The sequence below is a fragment of the Entelurus aequoreus genome, linkage group LG10 (genome assembly GCF_033978785.1).
Source record: "Entelurus aequoreus isolate RoL-2023_Sb linkage group LG10, RoL_Eaeq_v1.1, whole genome shotgun sequence".
Taxonomy (NCBI): domain Eukaryota; kingdom Metazoa; phylum Chordata; class Actinopteri; order Syngnathiformes; family Syngnathidae; genus Entelurus; species Entelurus aequoreus.
Window position 1 is genome coordinate 2,735,937 of NC_084740.1, and position 26,639 is coordinate 2,762,575.

Genomic DNA, 26,639 nt, shown 5'->3' on the forward strand with positions numbered 1-26,639 from the left:
TAATCATTAAGGAAGCTGACTGAGTGATAAAGGAAGTATAATGACAAAGTAGAAACATAAAGCAGGTAAGTACAAGTCTGTTTGAAACTTTCATTTTTGATCAATTGTTTTTAGTTGAGCATTTTACTTTCCACGGTTCTCTTTTCAATGTCCACACTGCAAAGAAGGGCTGACAACATTTTAGATTGTAGGAAAAAAATTAATGAATTAATCTGTCCATGCAGCAAATGTAATTTTGTTAATCCTAAAATATGATTTGTATATCTAGAAATAAACAGGACTTTTAAAACATTCTGAAAACCATCATTATACAACTTGCAGTTCTTTAAATCAAGCATCCTTGGGATGTTGCAGCATCTTTAAACTATATTTTCTATGCGGGGAAAACAATATTTGAATAGTTATTTTCTCAATTTGAACATGTTTCAACTATAATAGACATTTTATAATTATTCATGCCAAAACAAAGATTATGATGTGGAAGTCAACGACAGCTAACATTGGAATAATACTAATAATAAGTAAATAGCTCTTTTCTAGAAATAACATTTTAAATCTTGTCAAGCGGCAAATGCTTTGCACTGCACACAGTCGGATCATGAAAGGACTTTATTAGCAACTGCCGCCTTATGACCTATGCCCGGGTGAGATAACGTTCTCTTTGTCATCCCTTTGACGGAGGACTTGCTATAGCAGTTGTTGTTGTTGTTGTTGTTGTTGTCTCTCTTGCAGCCGTCCCTGTGAAGAATCATCTCGGAATCATGGAGAACTCTCCTTCCACATCCTGGAGAGAACACATTCTGTTCCAGCAAATACAGAACTTGTCTCCTGGCGGCTTCAAGACAGAAGTCAAAGAGTTATCTCTGATGGCTCTTCCTGTGGTGAGTCACTCCATTCATGAAAAACTATCATTTACAGTAAATGTACCATTTTTTTGAGGGAGTGCGGGACTTCTTTTATTAATAAAATAGACATTTGTCACCCGATTGACACACACGTCCACTTGTCAAATGATGGCTGACATGGTTTTAGGTTCCGTCCCAAGTTGGTTGGAGGCACTTTCTCTTGTTGGGTTGCAGGTGATGTCATGTCTGCACTGCAAAAAATGAAATCTAAGTAAGATGAAATATGTCAAATAAGGGTGATATTTGCTTATTTTCTGTCGGATAAGATAATTCTTCTCACTAAGCAGATTTTATGTTAGAGTGTTTTACTTGTTTTAAGGGTTTGGGTCCTAAATGATCTCAGTAAGATATTACAGCTTGTTGCTGAGATTTGATTACCTATATTGAGTAAAACATGCTTGAAACTAAAATATCAACTGTTGCAAAACTGTGTCATCAACACTCACACGTATAAAAGTACTTTTTTTTAAATAATTTCTTATTTCATACATACTCATATAGTAGTACAGTTGTTATTAGTGAGAATATACTTATTTTAAGGTATTTTTGGGTTCATTGAATAGCTAATTTTACTTGTTTTGGAAAGTCTTGACAAGCCAGATGTTCTTGTTCTATTGGCAGATAATTTTGCTTAGTTCAAATAAAATACCCCTAATTTTTATATTTTCTTTCCTTGTTTTTGAACACTGACTTTTTGCAGTGTGGTTGTCGTTGCCTGGAAGTCAAGGACATGATGGGCAAACAAGTGCACTCCTAGTAAGAAGGAAGTCAAGTGAAAGTAACACTGCTGCCTACATGCATTGTCCGTGCCTCTGGAAATCATTCCAAAAGTTATTTGAGAGTTCCCAGGACAGTCCATCGTAGAGGGAAAAAAGTTGCTGAAACAATTAAAAACAAAAAACAAAAATGAAGAAAAGGGTTGCCTGCCGTGCATTCCAAATCTTAAATAAACATTAGTAAAAATTCAGCTGACAATGGATTAGGCTTGTCCCCATACCAATCAGAATCAGCTTTGTCATTACGCAGGGTAACGAGATTGAGGCCATTCCATACAGTGCGATGTGTGCATGCAAGAAAACAATGTGTAAATATATAAAAATATAAAAAATATAGAAGTGCAAAGAAAGGTGTGGAAGAGAACAGTGTACACTCTATACTCTCTGTACAATGTACACTCTATACACTGTGCAAATGTATAATGGTGGAATGGGTTATTGCACCGAGGAGAAGGCAGTTATGAGGGACAATGGAGCAGTCCGTTCAGGGTGATTATGGCCCTGGGGAAGAAGCTGTTCTTTAGCCTGTTTGTCTTGGTTTTAATGCACCTGTAGCACTTCCCAGAGGGCAGCAGGTGGAACAGGTCAGAGCCAGGGTGGGTGCTGTCCTTGATGATGGCACTGGCTCTGTTGAGGCAGCGGGAGGTGTAGATGTCCATCAGAGAGGGGAGAGGGCGGCCGATGATCTTTTGAGCCGTCTTGACCACTCTTTGCAGCCTCTCCCTGTCTGCTGCAGTGCAGCTGCCGTACCATACTGTAATACAGTAGGTCAGCAGGCTCTCGATGGACGAGCGGTAGAAGGTCAGCAGCAGGTCAGGCTTCAGGTTGTACTTCTCGAGGATTCTCAGGATGTGTAGCCGCTGCTGAGCCTTCTTGATGATTGATGTGGTACTGGTACCAAAATGTATTTCGATACTTTTCTAAATAAAAGGGACCACAAAAAAAGGGCATTATTGGCTTTATTTGAACAAAAAATGTTAGTGTACATGAAACATATGTTTATTATTGTAATTTAGTCCTTAAATAAAATAGTCAACATACTAGACAACTTGTCTTTTAGTAGTAAGTAAACAAACAAAGACTCCTAATTAGTCTGCTGACGTATGCAGTAACATATTGTGTCATTTACACACCTATTATTTTGTACACATTATGAGGGACAAACACTAGTGTGGCCTCAATAGCCCCGCTGTAGTGCGTAGCATGCTGGGAATTATCTGAACATGTGATGGAGGAATGCACAGTGAAGGGTTGAAATTCAACTGAATTTGCATTAAATCAGGTTGTTTTAGCTAATAATCATGCTGCAAGATCTAGCATGTTGCATTTAATGTTTATTCCCATTCATTCCCGTTAATTCCCATACATTCCCGTTAATTACAATGGAAAGATTCCAACTTTATTCCCGGAATTTTGCAACCCAATACACGACACAGAAGAGAACCGAGGAGAAGAGTCGGTAGGAACATAGTCTAATGGCTATAGACTTGTTTCTAATGTTTTACCTACATGACAATCATAATAAACATGTTCAATTAATTTGTCTCAACACTGAGCATGGTTATATTACAATCCAACGCCCTCCACGCAAATCCCATAGGGGTGATGGAAGGATGGGCAGCGCCTAAGAGCTGCAGCCTGACACCATGGTCCCCACCCTCCCCTCTGTTGCTAGATATCTGGAGATGTACGTTGTAATATGTATATGTGCTTTGCTATGGAGGTTTTTTACCACTCCAGACTGGGCCCCCTTAGGAGCCCAGTCTAGATTCTATTTCTTTACTCATCCTTCCCCAGCGTTGACTTTTTTACAATCTTTTACAGGGCACCTTGTAGCGATCCATCAGCGTTCCTGTTCTGTAACCCTGTACACTGTTTGTTTGTCTAATCTTGAACGGGTTTGTGATGAAAACAAAGTTTTGTTGTACTTGTGCAATGACAATAAAGACCTATCCTATTGACAAATGCACATATTTGCCACAGCTGTTGTACTGGAACTTGTGCAATTGTATCTAATTCTGGAAACCTTTCCTCCAATTTAATAGATTTTGGCCAACCTCATGTTTTTTGCTGTGAGTTTTATCAGCACAGTCTTTTGTGGCCATTTGGGAAAGGTGGAGCTGGCAGGTGTAGCTCTGGCCATAGCGGTAAGTCTTCATTTCTGATGAAACCATCTGACCTGCATGCACACTACAGCATTTTCTTCTTTAAGTCCACAGGTTGTTAATGTGACGGGCATATCTGTTGGTGCAGGGCTGGCGTCCGCATGTGATACTTTGATTTCTCAGGTACTGTAAGCACCAACCTGTCACGCTTAGGTTACATATCAATACAACATTCTTTCTTGTTTTAGACATTTGGGAGTGGCAATCTTCTGAGAGTCGGGGTGATCCTGCAGAAGGCAATCCTCATTCTGATTCTGGCATGTTTTCCCTGTTGGGCCGTCCTCATCAACACTGAGTCCATTCTGCTGGCTGTAGGACTGGAGCCAGAGGTTGCCAGGTCAGCTGACATCTACGCTTTTTCAATTCCCAGTTTTTGAAGAATTTGTCCATCACTGTTGTCAATGTTCCCTTCAGGTTGTCTCAGTTGTATGTGAAGATCTTCATGCCAGCGCTACCAGTAAGCATTTAAGGATTTAACACAACCAATAACATGAATCCGTATCAACCAGGGAAAATATTTGGCGCTCCCTATGCCAGGGTTGGGCAGTGGCGACGTTATAAATAGCAACGTTACTAGTTCCATCCGTTAGGCAAGAGCCTAAGCAGAGAAGCCCACACTTCCCTCTCCCCAGCCACTTGGTCCAGCTCCTCCCGGGGGATCCAGAGGCGTTCCCAGGCCAGCCGGGAGACATAGTCTACCCAACATGTCCTGGGTCTTCCCCGTGGCCTCCTGCCGGTCGGACATGCCCCAAACACCTCCCTAGGGAGGTGTTTGGGTGGCATCCACACCAGATGCCCGAACCACCTCATCTGGCTCCTCTCGATGTGGAGGAGCAGCGGCTTTACTCTGAGTTCCTCCCGAATGACAGAGCTTCTCACCCGCCACCCGGCTGAGGAAACTCATTTCGGCCGCTTGTACCCGTGATCTTGTCCTTTCGGTCATAACCCAAAGCTCATGACCATAGGTGAGGATGGGAACGTAGATCGACCGGTAAATTGAGAGCTTTGCCTTCTGGCTCAGCTCCTTCTTCACCACAACGGATCGATACAGCGTCCGCATTACTGAAGACGCTGCACCGATCCGCCTGTCAATCTCACGATCCACTCTTCCCCCACTCGTGAGCAAGACTCCTTACTTGAACTCCTCGACTTGGGGCAAGATCTCCTCCCCAACCTGGAGATGGCACTCCACCCTTTCCCGGGCGAGAACCATTGACTCGGACTTGGAGGTGCTGATTCTCATCCCAGTCGCTTCACACTTGGCTGTGAACCGATCCAGTGAGAGCTGAAGATCCTGGCCAGATGAAGCCATCAGGACCATCATCTGCAAAAAGCAGAGACCTAATCCTGCAGCTACCAAACCGGATCCCCTCAACGCCCTGACTGCGCCTAGAAATTCTGTCCATAAAAGTTCTGAACAGAATGGGTGACAAAGGGCAGCCTTGGCGGAGTCCAACCCTCACTGGAAACGGGTCCGACTTACTGCCGGCAATGCGGACCAAGCTCTGACACTGATCATACAGGGAGCGGACCGCCACAGTCAGACAGTCCGATACCCCATACTCTCTGAGCACTCCCCACAGGACTTCCCGAGGGACACGGTCCAATGCCTTCTCCAAGTCCACAAAGCACATGTAGACTGGTTGGGCAAACTCCCATGCACCCTCAAGGACCCTGCCGAGAGTATAGAGCTGGTCTACCGTTCCACGATCAGGATGAAAACCACTAGTTACTAGTTCAACTAGCGTTTACTAGCGTTACTAGTTTAATAATATTTATTGGTAGTGTGGTAGTAACATCACTGTTTTTCTACGAAAATACATTTCTCCAGGCATTTCTAAACCTTAATTGCAAAATTGTTGCATTGTAAAACATATTTGTTCCAATCTCACAGGCTACATTCATGTATTCACTGGAAACAAGATACTTGCAAAATCAGGTAAGTCGAAAATCAGAAGGCATAATGATGTAAACTAAAACAGCCAAAAGAGAAAAAAATTGCTGCATACCAATTAATGTAGCAACACATCTTATATGTAAACATGCACAGTTAAGACATAATAATGCTTCAGTTGTCCATTTCAGGGCATCATATGGCCTCAAGTAATCACCGGTTTTGTGGTCAATCTCATCAACGTCCTCTTGAACTACATTTTTCTCTTTGCATTAAATCTGGGTGTAGCGTAAGTGTTGCTTTTTCATTTACAGCACTGATTGCATGAAACTAATACCCTTCAAAATGCAATGTTCTCCATAGAGGCTCGGCTCTTGCCAACACTCTGTCCCAGTTCTACATGGCTGGGGTCCTCTACGCTTATATCCTATGGAAAGGTGTTCACAAGGCCACCTGGGGAGGTAAGTGCCATATTTGCACCAACGAGCAGCACTCTTCCGTGTTCACTATTGTTCCCCCCAAACGTTAATATGGTACTATGTCTGAATGGACAATCAGAAACTCAAAACCACTTCAGCAGTCTTTGTTTAAAAGAACCTCTACAGCAAAGTTAATATTGTTCAAGCCAAAAAACAACAACAATCAAAACACAGTAAGCAATCCGACACAGGCTTTGATAAAAATACAGATTGGATTGGAAACAGAAGGCTAAGTTAAATGTGAAATACCAAATATGAATGTCCTTAAAGGAGCCATATATAATAATGTCATGTCAAGTCATCATTAAATGGTCCTGATATGTCAAAATGCATTAATAAATCATCTTCTTTTCCAATACCTCAATAACTGATAGCAATAGTTAATATGCTCATTTCAAAATTAGATTTACAGCCCCGAAATCTTCTTATTGTTTTCATTTTGATTCCCCACCCTCCACCGTTTGACCAATTAGAACGCCATCTTGGTCTGGCTACTGCCACCGGTAAAGTTACTAAACATGTCAGACCTTAGTCACGGTAAAAGTTACCATTCTCAACTTATTCATGACAAAGCCAGGAACAAAACGAGGATTTGTATCGGGGATGCCTTTGAAAGATGGAGACTATTGAAGGCAGAGAATATTTTTTCATCCGACACCAAACTTGCTAATTTCCTCCTTGATAGGTAAATAAGGCATTTACCTTTTCTTATTACTTGTAATAAATGGAAATGGACATTTGGTATGTAAACTATATTGTCCAACACAGTCTATGACCTTGTCTACCAAAGCTAGTATGTTTTGCAGCCAATGCTTAGCATGCAGCTAGCAGTTTCTGGTACTGTATGTGCATCCAACACATATGGGTTGGTATTTGCTTGGCACAACATAATGCATCACATGTACATGGAATGTGGCGCGTCAGGTTGGATGCAACATGGGGTTATGCTGAACCAAATGTGGCGGTCATTTTACTGTTGGCCTTGGCTTGCCGTCAAAGTAGGCCTATGCCATATATGACATATTATTATCTATAAGTATTTGGATGGTGGTCCGTGCGGTCAAACTAGACATTTGAGCAGGGTAAAGCCAACAATCTGTCCCGACTCCCGACTAAAATATTGCTGCGTAACTTTACAAATTTACAATTGCCGGCAGTAAGTCGGACACGTTTCCAGTGACGGTTGGACTCCGCCAAGGCTACCCTTTGTCACCGATTCTGTTCATAACTTTTATGGACAGAATTTCTAGGCGCAGTCAGGGCGTTGAGGGGATCCGGTTTGGTGGCTGCAGGATTAGGTCTCTGCTTTTTGCAGATGATGTGGTCCTGATGGCTTCATCTGGCCAGGATCTTCAGCTCTCACTGGATCGGTTCGCAGCCGAGTGTGAAGCGACTGGGATGAGAATCTGCACCTCCAATTCCGAGTCCATGGTTCTCGCCCGGGAAAGGGTGGAGTGCCATCTCCAGGTTGGGGAGGAGATCTTGCCCCAAGTGGAGGAGTTCAAGTACCTGGGAGTCTTGTTCACGAGTGAGGGAAGAGTGGATGGTGAGATCGACAGGCGGATCGGTGCGGCGTCTTCAGTAATGCGGACGCTGTATCGGTCTGTTGTGGTGAAGAAGGAGCTGAGCCAGAAGGCAAAGCTCTCAATTTACCGGTCGATCTACGTTCCCATCCTCACCTATGGTCATGAGCTTTGGGTTATGACCAAAAGGACAAGATCACGGGTACAAGCGGCCGAAATGAGTTTCCTCCGCCGGGTGGCGGGTCTCTCCCTTGGAGATATGGTGAGAAGCTCTGTCATCTGGGAGGAACTCAAAGTAAAGCCGGTGCTCCTCTACATCGAGAGGAGCCAGATGAGGTGGTTCGGGCATCTGGTCTGGATGCCACAAAAACGCCTCTCTAGGGAGGTGTTTAGGGCACGTCCGACCGGTAGGAGGCCACGGAGAAGACCCAGGACACATTGGGAAGACTATGTCTCCCGGCTGGCCTGGGAACGCCTCGGGATCTCCCGGGAGGAGCTGGATGAAGTTGCTGGGGAGAGGGAAGTCTGGGCTTCTCTGCTTAGACTGCTGCCCGGGCCACGACCCCACCTCGGATAAGCGGAAGAAAATGGATGGATGGATGGAACTTTACAAATACATTTGTCTAATGGGCATCAGTAAAATGTGGCATAATTACTTAGTAAACCATCTTGCAAGAAGCATAAACAAGAGAAACCTACAGCGTAGGACTCGTCCATTGCTATTTGAAGTTCCTTGGAGTAAAATTCAGATTCGGATTCATATCTGGCAACCTCAGTCTTAGAGAGTGGGAGGGGACTACAGAGTTTTGACCTTGATTGCAGTACCATTTCTGGCCACATTACTACATCTGGCTCCTTTAACATGAATTATGTAAAAATTTAGTTGTTTTTTTTAATTACAAAAAAGATGAATGTGCTTCCAGGTTGGTCCAAAGATTGTCTACAGGACTGGAGCTCATTCATTCACTTGGCCATTCCCAGCATGGTCATGTTATGTGTGGAGTGGTGGACATTTGAGATTGGCAGCTTACTGGCAGGTACAAGTCCATCAACACTCGACGGAATTTGGTCAACAGCTACAAAAGCAAATCCAATTTGCCTTCACAGGTCTCATAAGTGAGGTGGAGCTCGGAGCTCAGTCCGTCGTGTACGAGCTGTCGAACATTGCTTTCATGGTGAGTTGAATACAATCTTCCATTAGGTGCTGATGTTATTGTATAGGCCAGCGTTTTTCAACCTTTTTTGAGCCAAGGCACATTTTTTGCGTTGAAAAAATGCAGAGACACACCACCAGCAGACATCATTAAAAAACGAAAGTCAGTTGACAGTAAAAAGTCGTTGGATATGCAAAATTGAACTCTGTCTCGACATGATTCCTTGCATCTTGACTGTTTAATAAATGTCATCAGTGTTTGAACCTGACATCTGGTGAAGATAAGGTCCTTTAAAAAAAATAAAAAATAAAATAAAATAGGACAAATAAATAAAAATACATTTTCTTGAATAAAAAAGAAAGTAAAACAATATAAAAACAGTTACATAGAAACTATTAATTCATGAAAATGAGTAAAATTAACTGTTAAAGGTTAGTACTATTAGTGCAGTGTTTTTCAACCTTTTTTGAGCCAAGGCACATTTTTTGCGTTGATAAAACGGGGAGGCACACCACCAGCAGACATCATTAAAAACTAAACTCAGTTGACAGTAAAAAGTTGTTGTCGCAATTGTTGGATATGACTTTAAAGCATAACCAAGCATGTATCACTATAGCTCTTGTCTCAAAGTAGGTGTACTGTATCAATATAGCTCTTGTCTCAAAGTAGATGTACTGTATCAATATAGCTCTTGTCTCAAAGTAGGTGTACTGTATCAATATAGCTCTTGTCTCAAAGTAGATGTACTGTATCAATATAGCTCTTGTCTCAAAGTAGATGTACTGTATCAATATAGGTCTTGTCTCAAAGTAGATGTACTGTATCAATATAGGTCTTGTCTCAAAGTAGATGTACTGTATCAATATAGGTCTTGTCTCAAAGTAGGTGTACTGTATCAATATAGGTCTTGTCTCAAAGTAGATGTACTGTATCAATATAGGTCTTGTCTCAAAGTAGATGTACTGTATCAATATAGGTCTTGTCTCAAAGTAGATGTACTGTATCAATATAGCTCTTGTCTCAAAGTAGATGTACCATATCAATATAGGTCTTGTCTCAAAGTAGATGTACTGTATCAATATAGCTCTTGTCTCAAAGTAGATGTACCATATCAATATAGGTCTTGTCTCAAAGTAGATGTACTGTATCAATATAGCTCTTGTCTCAAAGTAGATGTACCGTATCAATATAGGTCTTGTCTCAAAGTAGATGTACTGTATCAATATAGCTCTTGTCTCAAAGTAGATGTACTGTATCAATATAGGTCTTGTCTCAAAGTAGATGTACTGTATCAATATAGGTCTTGTCTCAAAGTAGGTGTACTGTATCAAAATAGCTCTGGTCTCAAAGTAGGTGTACTGTATCAATATAGGTCTTGTCTCAAAGTAGGTGTACTGTATCAATATAGCTCTTGTCTCAAAGTAGGTGTACTGTATCAATATAGGTCTTGTCTCAAAGTAGATGTACTGTATCAATATAGCTCTTGTCTCAAAGTAGGTGTACTGTATCAATATAGGTCTTGTCTCAAAGTAGATGTACTGTATCAATATAGCTCTTGTCTCAAAGTAGGTGTACTGTATCAATATAGGTCTTGTCTCAAAGTAGATGTACTGTATCAATATAGCTCTTGTGTCAAAGTAGGTGTACTGTATCAATATAGGTCTTGTATCAAAGTAGATGTACTGTATCAATATAGGTCTTGTCTCAAAGTAGGTGTACTGTATCAATATAGGTCTTGTCTCAAAGTAGGTGTACTGTATCAATATAGGTCTTGTCTCAAAGTAGGTGTACTTTATCAATATAGGTCTTGTCTCAAAGTAGATGTACTGTATCAATATAGGTCTTGTTTCAAAGTAGATGTACTGTATCAATATAGCTCTTGTCTCAAAGTAGATGTACTGTATCAATATAGGTCTTGTCTCAAAGTAGGTGTACTTTATCAATATAGGTCTTGTCTCAAAGTAGATGTACTGTATCAATATAGGTCTTGTCTCAAAGTAGGTGTACTGTATCAATATAGGTCTTGTCTCAAAGTAGGTGTACTTTATCAATATAGGTCTTGTCTCAAAGTAGATGTACTGTATCAATATAGGTCTTGTCTCAAAGTAGGTGTACTGTATCAATATAGGTCTTGTCTCAAAGTAGATGTACTGTATCAATATAGGTCTTGTCTCAAAGTAGATGTACTGTATCAATATAGGTCTTGTCTCAAAGTAGGTGTACTGTATCAATATAGGTCTTGTCTCAAAGTAGGTGTACTGTATCAATATAGGTCTTGTCTCAAAGTAGATGTACTGTATCAATATAGGTCTTGTCTCAAAGTAGATGTACTGTATCAATATAGGTCTTGTCTCAAAGTAGATGTACTGTATCAATATAGGTCTTGTCTCAAAGTAGATGTACTGTATCAATATAGGTCTTGTCTCAAAGTAGATGTACTGTATCAATATAGGTCTTGTCTCAAAGTAGGTGTACTGTATCAATATAGGTCTTGTCTCAAAGTAGGTGTACTTTATCAATATAGGTCTTGTCTCAAAGTAGATGTACTGTATCAATATAGGCCTTGTCTCAAAGTAGGTGTACTGTATCAATATAGGTCTTGTCTCAAAGTAGATGTACTGTATCAATATAGGTCTTGTCTCAAAGTAGATGTACTGTATCAGTATAGGTCTTGTCTCAAAGTAGGTGTACTGTATCAATATAGGTCTTGTCTCAAAGTAGATGTACTGTATCAGTATAGGTCTTATCTCAAAGTAGGTGTACTGTATCAATATAGGTCTTGTCTCAAAGTAGTTGTATTGTATCAATATAGGTCTTGTCTCAAAGTAGATGTACTGTATCAATATAGGTCTTGTCTCAAAGTAGATGTACTGTATCAATATAGGTCTTGTCTCAAAGTAGATGTACTATATCAATATAGGTCTTGTCTCAAAGTAGGTGTACTGTATCAATATAGGTCTTGTCTCAAAGTAGGTGTACTGTATCAATATAGGTCTTGTCTCAAAGTAGGTGTACTGTATCAATATAGGTCTTGTCTCAAAGTAGATGTACTGTATCAATATAGGTCTTGTCTCAAAGTAGATGTACTGTATCAATATAGGTCTTGTCTCAAAGTAGATGTACTGTATCAATATAGGTCTTGTCTCAAAGTAGGTGTACTGTATCAATATAGGTCTTGTCTCAAAGTAGGTGTACTTTATCAATATAGGTCTTGTCTCAAAGTAGATGTACTGTATCAATATAGGTCTTGTCTCAAAGTAGGTGTACTGTATCAATATAGGTCTTGTCTCAAAGTAGATGTACTGTATCAATATAGGTCTTGTCTCAAAGTAGATGTACCGTATCAATATAGGTCTTGTCTCAAAGTAGATGTACCATATCAATATAGGTCTTGTCTCAAAGTAGGTGTACTGTATCAATATAGGTCTTGTCTCAAAGTAGATGTACTGTATCAATATATGTCTTGTCTCAAAGTAGATGTACTGTATCAATATAGGTCTTGTCTCAAAGTAGATGTACCATATCAATATAGGTCTTGTCTCAAAGTAGATGTACTGTATCAATATAGGTCTTGTCTCAAAGTAGATGTACTGTATCAATATATGTCTTGTCTCAAAGTAGATGTACTGTATCAATATAGGTCTTGTCTCAAAGTAGATGTACTGTATCAATATAGGTCTTGTCTCAAAGTAGATGTACTGTATCAGTATAGGTCTTGTCTCAAAGTAGGTGTACTGTATCAATATAGGTCTTGTCTCAAAGTAGATGTACTGTATCAGTATAGGTCTTGTCTCAAAGTAGGTGTACTGTATCAATATAGGTCTTGTCTCAAAGTAGTTGTACTGTATCAATATAGGTCTTGTCTCAAAGTAGGTGTACTGTCACCACCTGTCACATCACACCCTGACTTTTTACTTCTTGTATTGCTCTCCTATTTTGGTGGCTTTTTCTCTTTTGTTGGTATTTTCCTGTAGCAGTTTCATGTCTTCCTTTGAGTGATATTTCCCGCATCTACTTTGTTTTAGCAATCAAGAATATTTCAGTTGTTTTTATCCTTCTCTGTGGGGACATTGTTGATTGTCATGTCATGTTCGGATGTACTTTGTGGACGCCGTCTTTGCTCCACAGTAAGTCTTTGCTGTCGTCCAGCATTCTGTTTTTGTTGACTTTGTAGCCAGTTCAGTTTTAGTTTGGTTCTGCATAGCCTTCCCTAAGCTTCAATGCCTTTTCTTAGGGGCACTCACCTTTTGTTTATTTTTGGTTTAAGCATTAGATACCTTTTTACCTGCACATTGCCTCCCGCTGTTTCCCACATCTACAAAGCAATTAGCTACTGGCTGCCCCCTACTGATATGGAAGAGTATTACACTCTAGACAGCACCGACACTCAACAACAACACATAATTTACAGACTATAATTACTGCTTTGCAAAACATATTTTTAACCCAAATAGGTGAAATGAGATCATCTCCCACGGCACACCAGACTGTATCTCCTGGCCGCGGCACGGTGGTTGAAAAACACTGGCATATGCAGTGCATGTTATTGTTGTATCATGTTTTCAGTTTCCATCAGGCTTTAGTGTGGCGGGCTGTGTTCGAGTGGGAAATGCCCTCGGAGCTGGAGACACAGAGCGGGCTAAGCTGTCTGCAAAACTCTCCTTTTTCTGTGCAGGTCAGTCAGCCATGAAACATCACTTCTTGTAGTTCAAGACAAATACCCGAGTACATTTAGCACATTGTAGGACGCTCTGGAGGATGCCAGGAAGTGCTCCCTGTGGGATCGAAGGAAGGTTTTAGCTTCTATCTACATCACAGGTGTCAAACTCAAGGCCCTGGGGCCAGGTGTGGCCCGCCACTTTATTTTATTTGGCCCTCGAAAGCCTGGAAATAATATGCATCAAAGTACTGTCACTTTTCTTACTAAATGTATTCTTTCTTTTTATTTTGGGAGAGAAAAAAAAAAGTGCTCCATGTGATCGCAAATTATGTTCATTTAAATGTTGTCTAATCATGCAAAAATATATCATCAAACATTCCAACCATTTTTAAATAGATATAAATACTAATAATAATGATTTCAAAGCATTGCAAATTGTGCAATGTAAAAGTAGCAATAGATTTCACGGTAAAATTGTGAAATTTACTGTTTTTTCTCTAAATGAAAACAACAGTTCTTTTTTTGCGGTAAAAAAAACAACAACAAACTGACAGCTCAGGTGCTAAAATTTGACTGTACAATTGCAGTTTTTTTTATTTACAGTAAAAAAAAAGAAGAAGTAAATTTTACAGTAAATTTTACCATAAAAACAGCAGTACTGTTTTTCCATTTACAATATTATACACTACATTTTGAGGTGAATTTACCATATTTTTTTTACATTTTAGTTTTTAAAAAAAATCTGTGAACAAAATGCATTAAGAAATTGTGTAATAATAGTATTCACTGTTAGAAGCGGCCCTCTGGGGCCAAACATGACAGCGATGTGGCCCTCGGTGAACACGACTTTGACACCTCTGATCTACAGTAGCTCAGCTCCTACGCCTAAAGGGAAACTGCGAACCATTTTGCCTCTAAATCACTCTAAAAATGCACCCAAAAAGCACCAACAATACTCCATTTACATATTGTGACCTGAATATAAATCAACATTGTATTTATATACATTTACGGACACAAACTCACGTTAGCCACGCTGTCGGGCCCGGCCCTAACCAATCTGGCGCCCTAGGCAAGATTTTAGGTGGCGCCCCCCCCACATCGGCAGTGAAGTGTATATACTCACAAGAAACCGAATAGCTTTGTCTTTGACCTTTTTTTTTTACTTAAAGAAAGCATATTAACATATTATATGAGAATGTTATGTTATGATTATCTTTAACCGAATCACAGCAGTGCTCAAATTAAAAAACAGCATTCCCTCTCATGTGATATTGCTTAATTAACATTAATGATGTGCACTTTGACAACCAGGCTTACAACTATACCTAATATATAAAGGGGTGGAAAAGTGACTATTACCTGCAGGGCAAACATTAGCTGACCAGAAGGCAATAACAATGTAAACAAAAAACACCTGCTTAAAAGATCTAATACAAATGTCCCTGAGGAATGTAAGGTGGGAGTACTGTAATTACCTAACGTTATATTATTATTTTCCATAACAATTTAGCCCCCTCCACAATATTAACCCGACGTTAAAACAGAACTAGCTATTTATTGATTAGCAATTGCCGAATCATGTAACATTAGCTTAATGCTAAAAAGCCAGGTTACTATCACATTCTGTAACAGAAAAATGATTTCATGTAGGCTAACGTTACCTACCTGCTACCTCTGTCTTTTTCTCGTTTCTCCTCTTCTTTTCTCTTTTTTCTTCCCTGGGCACCTGACAGTTTTGGCCGTATTGACATCTTGTGTTGATTTTTTGATGTGGTAAGAGTCATTATACGGGAAGGGAGGGGGCGCACCGTGCGGGGGGAGGGGGCGTAATGTTGTAACAAATAATATTTCTATTAAATAGGCTTTACTTTGCATTTTAATTAACGTGGGATTATTTTTTGTATTTAGAAATAATAGTACCAACTTTTTTTTCTTTTTTTTCCTCCAACATTTGTGGCACTGGTGTGGCGCCCCCTGATGGATGGCCCCCTTAGCATTTGCCTATACGGCCTATGCCACGGGCCGGCCCTGCACGCTGTGATCACAGAGCGCTAAGTACCTTGCACAGCTGCAGTGTTTACATAAATGTGAATTCTAGATAATAAATATAGATATATACAACATAAAGTGGCAAGAAATACATCAATAATGAATAAAACAAAATATTTATTGGACAAAAAAAAATCACTCCATATTCTGTACTGCTCACTAGTGTTACATATCGGACTTATTGTGTAGAAATATTAAACTTAGACCAACTTTATTGATCCACAAGGGACATTGTTCCACACAGTAGCTCAGTTACAAAGGATGGAAAGTGTAAGGATGGAAAGGACAATGCAGGTATAAAATAGACTAAATATAGCAATATAAAATATAACATATATACGTAATATTTACATAATATATGTACAGTATATGATATATACTGATGTATTATATGTTTGTATCTAACACGTGTACACGGATATCTCACATGTCTTTATTGTGTATATAATTGAACAGTGTTTATGTTGTGTACAAAGTGTGTTTATAATATGTTGTGCAAAGGAAATTTCATAATTTATGGAAGCTCATCTTGTATTTGACATTGTTTATAGGGTTAGGCGCAATACGTGGTAAAATACAGCCTAAACCCTTTCGCTCTGCAACATTTTCAATTTATGAATGTACAACTGTTTGTTTATTTTGTTGACCACTGACCGAAGAAATAATAAACTAACTAACTAACTAACTAACTAACTGACTGACTAACTGACTGACTGACTGACTGACTGACTGACTGACTGACTGACTGACTAACTAATATCATATATACAATATATAACAATGTACAATATTACAGTATATGTAACAGAATAGAGAGTAGATCCAACAGAAAATAGACAGAAAGAGAGGTAGCTAACATGTCAGGTGTCAGGTAATAGACAGATATCATCACCTATATAGGGAAATAACTACAAATGTACATTTGATTTACTATCCATGTAACAAAAGAGGTCAGTTAGAATAAGACACAATATTGGACATATAGAACACGCAAATCCTTTATTTACTGAATCAAAAATATATTCAACAATTTACTGAAATTGCAAACATGTAAAATGATGTACAAAGCAAACTATAAACTGCTAGCAAAGAATGTACAACAATTCTTCTCAACAAAAGAGGAGAAATATAATCTTAGAGGAAAATGTCATTTAAAACATTTGTATGCACGTACAACACTTAAAACCTTTAGCATATCAGAATGTGGAATTAAATGATGGAATGGATGAAGTAAAGAGGTCTAAAAAAATACTGATATGATATTTTATCCAGTTTAACAAACTGGTCAAACTTAGTATGTTTACAAAATACATCCATTTTCTAGAATAATTATAATAAACATTTTGAACCTTGTTGATATTCTTATTCATATCACTATTTGAACTTTATTATTTATACAGTACATTTTGCACACATTGAGAAAACTAATGAATCCAATGTATTAGTCATTTCTATGAAGTGGAAAAAGAGTAAGATTAAATAAGCTCAGCTTCTTCCTACTCCTTTTCTTCTTCTTTTTTTATTGACATCCAGTATCAGACATTCCTATCCATTACATCATATTCACATACATCTTCTCTATATCTGTTGTCTGCCCTAAATAGCAAAATATGTTTTGTTTATATCCCAACCATACCACTCTCCACTCCCTCCCCCAAAAAGGAAAGAAACAGCAGAAAAACAAGGTAATATTTGCAAATACATCAATTAAATAAAGAAAAAAGAAATAGTGATGCATTTTTAATAATAATAGTCAGAAATAAAATAAAAGAATACAAACACATTTCTCCAATTTATAATGAATAAATGCAGTTATTTATATGTCCATTGTGATTTCCATCCATTGCTTCAAAGTTGGCTACTCCTTTTCAAACATGTGGAAAAGAAACAAGTGGTGATGTGACGTGTTGTGACTGCATGTGTGCAAGTTCCAAATAAACGTCGAGCATAAACCGTGTGAGATGGACATGATTGGAGAAAGTAAACAACTGCACCTTTCCTACACAGGATCAGTCTCTGTGTGCTGGGCCGTCATCATTGGAAGCCTGAGGGATCACATTGCTTACGTCTTTACATATGACGAGTAAGTATCTTTACATATGACGAGTAAGTATCTTTACATATGACGAGTAAGTATCTTTACATATGATGAGTAAGTATCTTTACATATGATGAGTAAGTATCTTTACATATGACGAGTAAGTATCTTTACATATGACGAGTAAGTATCTTTACATATGACGAGTAAGTATCTTTACATATGATGAGTAAGTATCTTTACATATGATGAGTAAGTATCTTTACATATGACGAGTAAGTATCTTTACATATGACGAGTAAGTATCTTTACATATGATGAGTAAGTATCTTTACATATGATGAGTAAGTATCTTTACATATGACGAGTAAGTATCTTTACATATGACGAGTAAGTATCTTTACATATGACGAGTAAGTATCTTTACATATGACGAGTAAGTATCTTTACATATGATGAGTAAGTATCTTTACATATGACGAGTAAGTATCTTTACATATGATGAGTAAGTATCTTTACATATGATGAGTAAGTATCTTTACATATGACGAGTAAGTATCTTTACATATGACGAGTAAGTATCTTTACATATGACGAGTAAGTATCTTTACATATGATGAGTAAATATCTTTACATATGATGAGTAAGTATCTTTACATATGACGAGTAAGTATCTTTACATATGACGAGTAAGTATCTTTACATATGACGAGTAAGTATCTTTACATATGACGAGTAAGTATATGTACATATGACGAGTAAGTATCTTTACATATGACGAGTAAGTATCTTTACGTATGACGAGTAAGTATCTTTACGTATGACGAGTAAGTATCTTTACGTATGATGAGTAAGTATCTTTACATATGATGAGTAAGTATCTTTACATATGATGAGTAAGTATCTTTACATATGACGAGTAAGTATCTTTACATATGATGAGTAAGTATCTTTACATATGATGAGTAAGTATCTTTACATATGATGAGTAAGTATCTTTACATATGATGAGTAAGTATCTTTACATATGATGAGTAAGTATCTTTACATATGACAAGTAAGTATCTTTACATATGACGAGTAAGTATCTTTACATTTGATGAGTAAGTATCTTTACATATGATGAGTAAGTATCTTTACATATGATGAGTAAGTATCTTTACATATGATGAGTAAGTATCTTTACATATGATGAGTAAGTATCTTTACATATGATGAGTAAGTATCTTTACATATGACGAGTAAGTATCTTTACATATGATGAGTAAGTATCTTTACATATGATGAGTAAGTATCTTTACATATGATGAGTAAGTATCTTTACATATGATGAGTAAGTATCTTTACATATGATGAGTAAGTATCTTTACATTTGATGAGTAAGTATCTTTACATATGATGAGTAAGTATCTTTACATATGATGAGTAAGTATCTTTACATATGATGAGTAAGTATCTTTACATATGATGAGTAAGTATTTTACATATGATGAGTAAGTATCTTTACATCTGATGAGTAAGTATCTTTACATATGATGAGTAAGTATCTTTACATATGATGAGTAAGTATTTTACATATGACGAGTAAGTATCTTTACGTATGACGAGTAAGTATCTTTACTTATGACGAGTAAGTATCTTTACATATGACGAGTAAGTATCTTTACATATGACGAGTAAGTATCTTTACATATGATGAGTAAGTATCTTTACATATGACAAGTAAGTATCTTTACATATGATGAGTAAGTATCTTTACATATGACGAGTAAGTATCTTTACATATGACGAGTAAGTATCTTTACAATGTATATCATGTTTATAAACTCGGGAAATACGTCCCATGACACATGAGGACTTTGAATATGACCAATGTATGATCCTGTAACTACTTGGTATCGGATCGATACCTAAATGTGTGGTATCATCCAAAACTAATGTCAAGTATCAAAGAAGAGAAGAACAAGTGATTATTACATTTTAACAGAAGTGTAGATAGAACATGTTCAAACAGAAAATAAGCAGATATTAACAGTAAATGAACAAGTAGGTTAATAATCAATTTTATACAGTTTGTCCCTCATAATGTGTACAAAATAATAGGTGTATAAATGACACAATATGTTACTGCATACGTCAGCAGACTAATTAGGAGTCTTTGTTTGTTTACTTACTACTAAAAGACAAGTTGTCTAGTATGTTCACTATTTTATTTAAGGACTAAATGACAATAATAGACATATGTTTCATGTACACTAACATTTTTTGTTCTAATAAAGCCGATAATGACATTTTTTTGTGGTCCCGTTTATTTAGAAATGCATTGAAAGGTATCGGAAAGTATCGAAATACATTTTGGTACCGGTAACAAAATATTAGTGTAGAGGTTGCCCTCTAGTGGGTTCATCGGACCACCACACACTGCCACGAGAGCCCGGATTTCAGGGTACAACACTGTTTTATTCTCAGAAATGTTGAGAGGCTTTTGCTTTCCAGCAAAATGTCTTTTTCTTAGTCTGTGTCTATCTCTCTCTCTCTCTGGCTCCCACTCCAAATCCAACCACGTGTCTCGTCCCAGCTGCTGCTAATAAAGGCGACAGATAACAAGGCCCACCTGGGCCATCTACTCACCTGTCACTGTCTTCGAGGCCGGTCCTTGCACACCCCGTTCCGCGGCAGGCCTGCAGGCCACGCCCCCCCTCCACAATTAGTATCAGGACAACCCTGGTGCATAGTATTTGTTTAGTACATTGCTATGTTTTTTAAATACCGTATTTCGCAATCAATTGTTCAGTTTTCTCCACGTTTTTCGTACAATCCTACTGAAAATGTCCCTCCTGTTTCCCAACAGACAAATCCGAGTAAAAGTCGGTGAGGTTGTGTTGTTCTATGCTCCGTTCATCATCCTGGATGCAGTTTCAGTAAGCCTGGCTTCAGTGTTCTGAAGACATAATGGATGTGCATGCAGCTTTTTGGGAGCAAACATAACAACTTCAGGGAGTTTGCATGACTTGCAGGCGGCCACGGGAGGAATAATAAGAGGAACAGGTACGCAGAAATTTGGGGCGATGTGCAACGTGCTGTGTTATTACGGAGTGGCTTTACCTCTTGGAGTGCCGCTGATGTTTGCAGCCAAACTAGGAGTCGATGGTATGTTGTTGAGTATTTAGGCCCTTTAAAGTGAAATGTTCACAATGGCAAAAAAACCACAAGACTTCCTGTTCAGGTCTGTGGATAGGATTGTGCACAGGTGTGTTTCTGCAGTGCTGCTTCCTGGTTGTCTACCTGGTGAGAATGGACTGGAGTAAAGCTACCGTTGAGGTCAAATTTTACACTTCAAGAATACATTGTGAAGCATTTTGGAATTACTATCATTTCTTTGTTTTTTGTTTTTTCGCCCCAGGCCCAGGTTAGAGCTGGTGTCGGTGTCAACTCAGGTGAGCTGCAAACAATGCTTTGAAAGTGTATAAAATGTATACCACCGTCATTTTCGGATGAACTTAAAATCCTTTCATTTTTTTTCAAAAATAGACAGTGTGCCTTAAACCTCTTAAAGTCCAAGTTGTTTGTTTACATACGTTTTTTTTATTTGTCTTTGCTATTTGGGCTTACTGGACCCTAATTAGAATAAAAACTAAGAATCACCTTTTGATATAATGTACTTAGTCCATAAGTACACAAACGTGTACTTCATGTTTAGTGACATTCTAATTCTTATTTTTACACTTTTTTTCCTCCAAATTCCATTGCATGTTATACTCTTCTGACACCAGCAGATGGCAGTATAAGTGTCCACATAAGCGGCCATAAGACCCCAATTCAGTAGTGTACACAATTTTGGAAATAAGAGCTAAAAGGTGCTGTCCACGCATGTGGCCACTAAGCCTTCAGTGCGCCTCATGTATGGATTAATTCAGGTTGTGCTTACCGACCTCAAGGTTAGCAAGCAAGTCTAAAACGTTGATGTTTCTGCCAGGTCCAAACACCGAACTATCTATTACACAAGACAAGAAGAAGGAATCAGGCAAAGATAGAGTTGAATTTTGCTCATGAGGAGAGACGTATTGAGCTGCACACTCAGTTACAGTTTCACCCTACGCTCTAAGGTACAGCCCCACGTGCTCCTCTATTTATTCGGGAGGTCCCTAGTTAACATCACTGAGGCTGCTTCTGAAGGGAGGGGTAATGCAAGCAGCCCCCAGTAGACACAATACGTGATTATTCGGAATGGAAATGTGCTGACACTCGTGACTTCGCCCTGTCTCTGTTTTGTCTGCGTTGAGGTACTCGATGTCCGTCCTTGGCTGTTAGCAGGCAGGGTCTGGAAACAAACTGCTGATGCGAGACAACTCGCTATGGAAGATTACAAGTTGTGTGCCTTTGCACAGATAGAAAAGTACAACTTCAGCACAATTGATAATAACCGTAGCAACGGCCTTTAAGCATAAGAGTTGTGTGATAACTTATACGTTACTGTGTGTGATACATTGTCTAACGTTATGTTACTGTGTGTGATACATGGACTAACGTTACGTTACTGTGTGTGATACATTGACTAACGTTACGTTACTGTGTGTGATACATTGACTAACGTTTCGTTACTGTGTGTGATACATGGACTAACGTTACATTACTGTGTCTGATACATTGACTAACGTTACGTTACTGTGTGTGATACATTGACTAACGTTACGTTACTGTGTGTGATACATGGACTAACGTTACGTTACTGTGTCTGATACATTGACTAACGTTACGTTACTGTGTGTGATACATTGACTAACGTTACGTTACTGTGTGTGATACATGGACTAACGTTACGTTACTGTGTGTGATACATGGACTAACGTTACGTTACTGTGTGTGATACATGGACTAACGTTACGTTACTGTGTGTGATACATTGACTAACGTTACGTTACTGTGTGTGATACATGGACTAACGTTACGTTACTGTGTGTGATACATGGACTAACGTTACGTTACTGTGTGTGATACATTGACTAACGTTACGTTACTGTGTGTGATACATTGACTAACGTTACGTTACTGTGTGTGATACATTGACTAACGTTACGTTACTGTGTGTGATACATTGACTAACGTTACGGTGTGTGATGCATGGACTAACGTTACGTCACTGTGTGTGATACATGGACTAACGTTACGTTACTGTGTGTGATACATGGACTAACGTTACGTTACTGTGTGTGATACATTGACTAACGTTACGTTACTGTGTGTGATACATGGACTAACGTTACGTTACTATGTGTGATACATTGACTAACGTTACGTTACTGTGTCTGATACATGGACTAACGTTACGTTACTGTGTGTGATACATTGACTAACGTTACGTTACTGTGTGTGATACATTGACTAACGTTACGTTACTGTGTGTGATACATTGACTAACGTTACGTTACTGTGTGTGATACATTGACTAACGTTACGTTACTGTGTGTGATACATTGACTAACGTTACGTTATGTGTAGGTACCTCATGCAACCCTGCTTAAAAAAAATCACTTGACAAAAAGTATGAATAAGGTAGTGAACTGCAGGACGCATCAGATTTCCGTGTTTGAAATGACGTTATAACGTTAGCAGTGAGTTTACAGCCTCACTGATTTAACTACGCAGCAAATAAAAGTTACGTTACTTAGCCAATAAACGTTCAAAACTTACCCTTCTTTGTGCAACTTCAAATGTCGAACAAAGTTGGAAGTTGTTGCGTCTCCGTCTGTAATCTTCGAACCGCATGTTTTGCATACTGCAATTCCTTTTTTGTTGACCAACTCGTAGTTTTTATACCCGAACAAAACTATCCCTGGTACCATTTTTTCTCATTGGCGTGTTGTTTGACAGCTCTTCTTCGTTGGTTGTCCTGCAATTTGATTGGATGAATGCTATCGGATGAAAACAAGGTGGATCCAATTTGATTGGATGTTGTATTGACAGACACACACGCTGACAGACACACAATTCTACACTATGAAATATACGGAGCACTCCTAAATAACGTTTTAATCTTTGGGTTTTGGGGAAAGTAGCAAGTCTTGTCAAGTCAAAAGGCTCAAGTCCAAGTGAAGTCACAAGTCATTGATGTTAAAGTCTAAGTCCAGTTGCAAGTCTCTTTACATTTTGTCAAGTCGAATCTAAAGTCATCAAATTCATGACTCGAGTCATGAATTTTGAACATGGATTAGGAATCAGCACCTCCAAGTCCGAGTCTATGGTTCTCGCCCGGAAAAGGGTGGAGTGCCATCTCCGGGTTGGGGAGGAGATCTTGCCCCAAGTGGAGGAGTTCAAGTACCTCAGAGTCTTGTTCACGAGTGAGGGAAGAGTGGATGGTGAGATCGACAGGCGGATCGGTGCGGCGTCTTCAGTAATGCGGACGCTGTATCGATCCATTGTGGTGAAGAAGGAGCTGAGCTGGAAGGCAAAGCTCTCAATTTAGCGGTCGATCTACGTTCCCATCCCACCTATGGTCATGAGCTTTGGGTTATGACCGAAAGGACAAGATCACGGGTACAAGCGGCCGAAATGAGTTTCCTCCGCCGAGTGGCGGGTCTCTCCCTTAGAGATAGGGTGAGAAGCTCTGTCATCCGGGGGAGCTCAAAGTAAAGCCACTGCTCCTCCACATGGAGAGGAGCCAGATGAGGTGGTTCGGGCATCTGGTCAGGATGCCACCCAAACGCCTCCCTAGGGAGGTGTTTAGGGCACGTCCGACCGGTAGGAGGCCACGGGGAAGACCCAGGACACGTTGGGAAGACTATGTCTCCCGGCTGGCCTGGGAATGCCTTGGGATACCCCGGGAGGAGCTGGACGAAGTGGCTGAGGAGAGGGAAGTCTGGGAAGAAGATGGATGGATGAGTCTGGCTCGAGTCCAAGTCATGTGACTCGAGTCCACACAGTCTCTTTAAAGATAAAGATATTCCAAAGATCACTTTTACTAGATATTACTATTCAGTTTTAGGGGACTTTTGGACACTATTGATACTTTGAGCCACACACTTAAAATGATGTGATTGATAGAATGTACAGTACAGGCCAAAAGTTTGGACACACCTTTTCATTCACAACACAACTGATGGTCCCAACCTCATTGATAAAGCAAGACATTCCACTCATCAACCCTGATAAGGCACACCTGTGAAGTGAAAACCCTTTCAGGTGACTCGTGGAGAGAATGAGCTTATTTGAAGTCACAATTACCTGAAACCAAATGTATTTTAAGTGTAACATGAGTAATTAACACATTCCTTCCCCAACAGATGAGCGACAAAGCTGTCAGGACCAAACACACACAAACGATCCGGTTGGTCCTGAGGACCCAGCAACAGTGCACACCGTGGACCAAGAACTCGCCCAAAGAAACGTGGTCATGCATCGTGTTCTGATTCTGGCCCTCATGCTCCTCGTCCTGGCCGCTGGGATCAGCGCCAACCTGCTGGTAACAAACCTGGTCACGTGACATGAACAGCGACTGCGTTCCTGGGTTTTTGGTGGAAAAGTTTGTCGCGAGACGTGATGCACGGGTCGACGTCACGAGAGGCCACAGATGAACTGGAAATGAGTTTGCATGGAAACAGACGGAATAGAGAAACAGAAACACCACAAGACACTGCTATCAATTTACCGTAATTGCTTTGGAAAATCTCAATTATCTTTCGGAATGATATACTTTTTAGTTACGAGTCAGAGTGAGGCTAGAACAATGTTGTAAAACAGCCTATGCCAAAACGTTGCTAGAGTATAAGTGGTACACAAGTATAAGTATAGTACAATAGGCAGCTACTTAACAAATAGCACTGGAAACATGAGTCAAGTTTATTAAATTTCGCAACAGAATCACTTCTTTGTATTAAATATAACAAAAAGTACATATCAGAGGAAAGAAATATTGACAACTGCAGGAACTGGCGGCACTAATGTCAACTGTAAGAATCACGGAACAATAAAATCCGATCAAATTTCAATCTGACTGCTCACTTGAGGCTGTCGTGGAGAAGTGATCAGGAGTAGGGCTGCAAAGGGGTGGAAAGTTTCCGGGAAATTTCCGGGAAACCTTCCGGAAATTTACCATGGGAAGTTAAGCTCGTGAAGTTTGGAAATGTTGACCATTTCTTGATTATTCAAAGTTGGACACCGTCCATGGGAATTCATGAGAATATATGGGAATTAATGGGGAATTACAATAATTGTATTTATTTATTCTTGTAAAACACTAATGCAATGCCACACACAGATATAAATAGTCGGCTAAACAATTGGAGTAGTCTTTACATTTTTTTTTACTGATGGACAAATGAATAGAAATAGGCTAGATCAGTGGTTCTTAACCTGGGTTCGATCGAACCCTAGGGGTTCGGTGAGTCGGGCTCAGGGGTTTGGCGGAGGTCAAGACACTTATCGTGTAAATAAAAACTTCTCCCTATCGGCGTATCACCAATACGGCAACAGCAGAAGTCAGACTGATTTGCAGGTGTGTAATTTGTTGTGAGTTGATGCACTGTGTTGGTTTTGTTGTTTGAACAAGGTGATGTTCATGCACGCTTCATTTTGTGCACCAGTAAAAAAACATGGTAACACTTTAGTATGGGGAACATATTCACCATTAATTAGTTGCTTATTAACATGCACATTAGTAACATATTGGCTCTTAACTAGTCATTATTAAGTACTTATTAATGCCTTATTCGGCATGGCCTTATTATAACCCTAACTGCCACTCAAGGAGCCCAACGGCTGTTCGTCGCAATGGAAGGATTGGGTCGGGCTGTGGGAACACAGACTGTGGCGATTTCTGATCTGAATCGCAAAATGGATCTATCATGGAGAAGCTTGCTGAGAAGGAGAATTAAATTGAATTTGAGAGAACCAGAACGGACACAGACCAGGCAAGTCATTGTTTTGACTGCTCGAAGAAAACAACATCCTAATCTACGATTTGACTCCCTCGAATGGCCTTGACGCAGGAACAGGCT

At 39.3% G+C, this 26,639-nt stretch overlaps 1 protein-coding gene across 1 annotated transcript; it reads left to right on the forward strand.

The window, feature by feature from the left end:
• Positions 1-491: 491 nt before the first annotated feature.
• slc47a3 (solute carrier family 47 member 3) lies at positions 492-25,835 on the forward strand. The gene is made up of 17 exons (XM_062059828.1): positions 492-881; positions 3,727-3,828; positions 3,901-3,969; positions 4,035-4,183; positions 4,261-4,303; positions 5,741-5,785; positions 5,932-6,029; positions 6,104-6,201; positions 8,666-8,779; positions 8,850-8,917; positions 13,463-13,571; positions 17,616-17,691; positions 20,498-20,567; positions 20,664-20,796; positions 20,873-20,967; positions 21,050-21,083; positions 24,927-25,835. The coding sequence occupies exons 1-17, from the start codon at positions 762-764 to the stop codon at positions 25,124-25,126; spliced, it is 1,623 nt and encodes a 540-aa protein (XP_061915812.1). The 5' UTR covers positions 492-761; the 3' UTR covers positions 25,127-25,835.
• The last annotated feature ends 804 nt before the right edge of the window (positions 25,836-26,639 follow it).

What these genes read in the sequence shown, in the direction of transcription:
- slc47a3 (XM_062059828.1), top strand. Translation starts at nt 762, where the DNA reads ATGGAGAACTCTCCTTCCACATCCTGGAGAGAACACATTCTGTTCCAG. An exon ending in GCATTAAATCTGGGTGTAGC is followed by an intron (nt 6,030 to 6,103) that starts GTAAGTGTTGCT and finishes TGTTCTCCATAG; the next exon opens with AGGCTCGGCTCTTGCCAACA. An exon ending in GATTGGCAGCTTACTGGCAG is followed by an intron (nt 8,780 to 8,849) that starts GTACAAGTCCAT and finishes TTGCCTTCACAG; the next exon opens with GTCTCATAAGTGAGGTGGAG.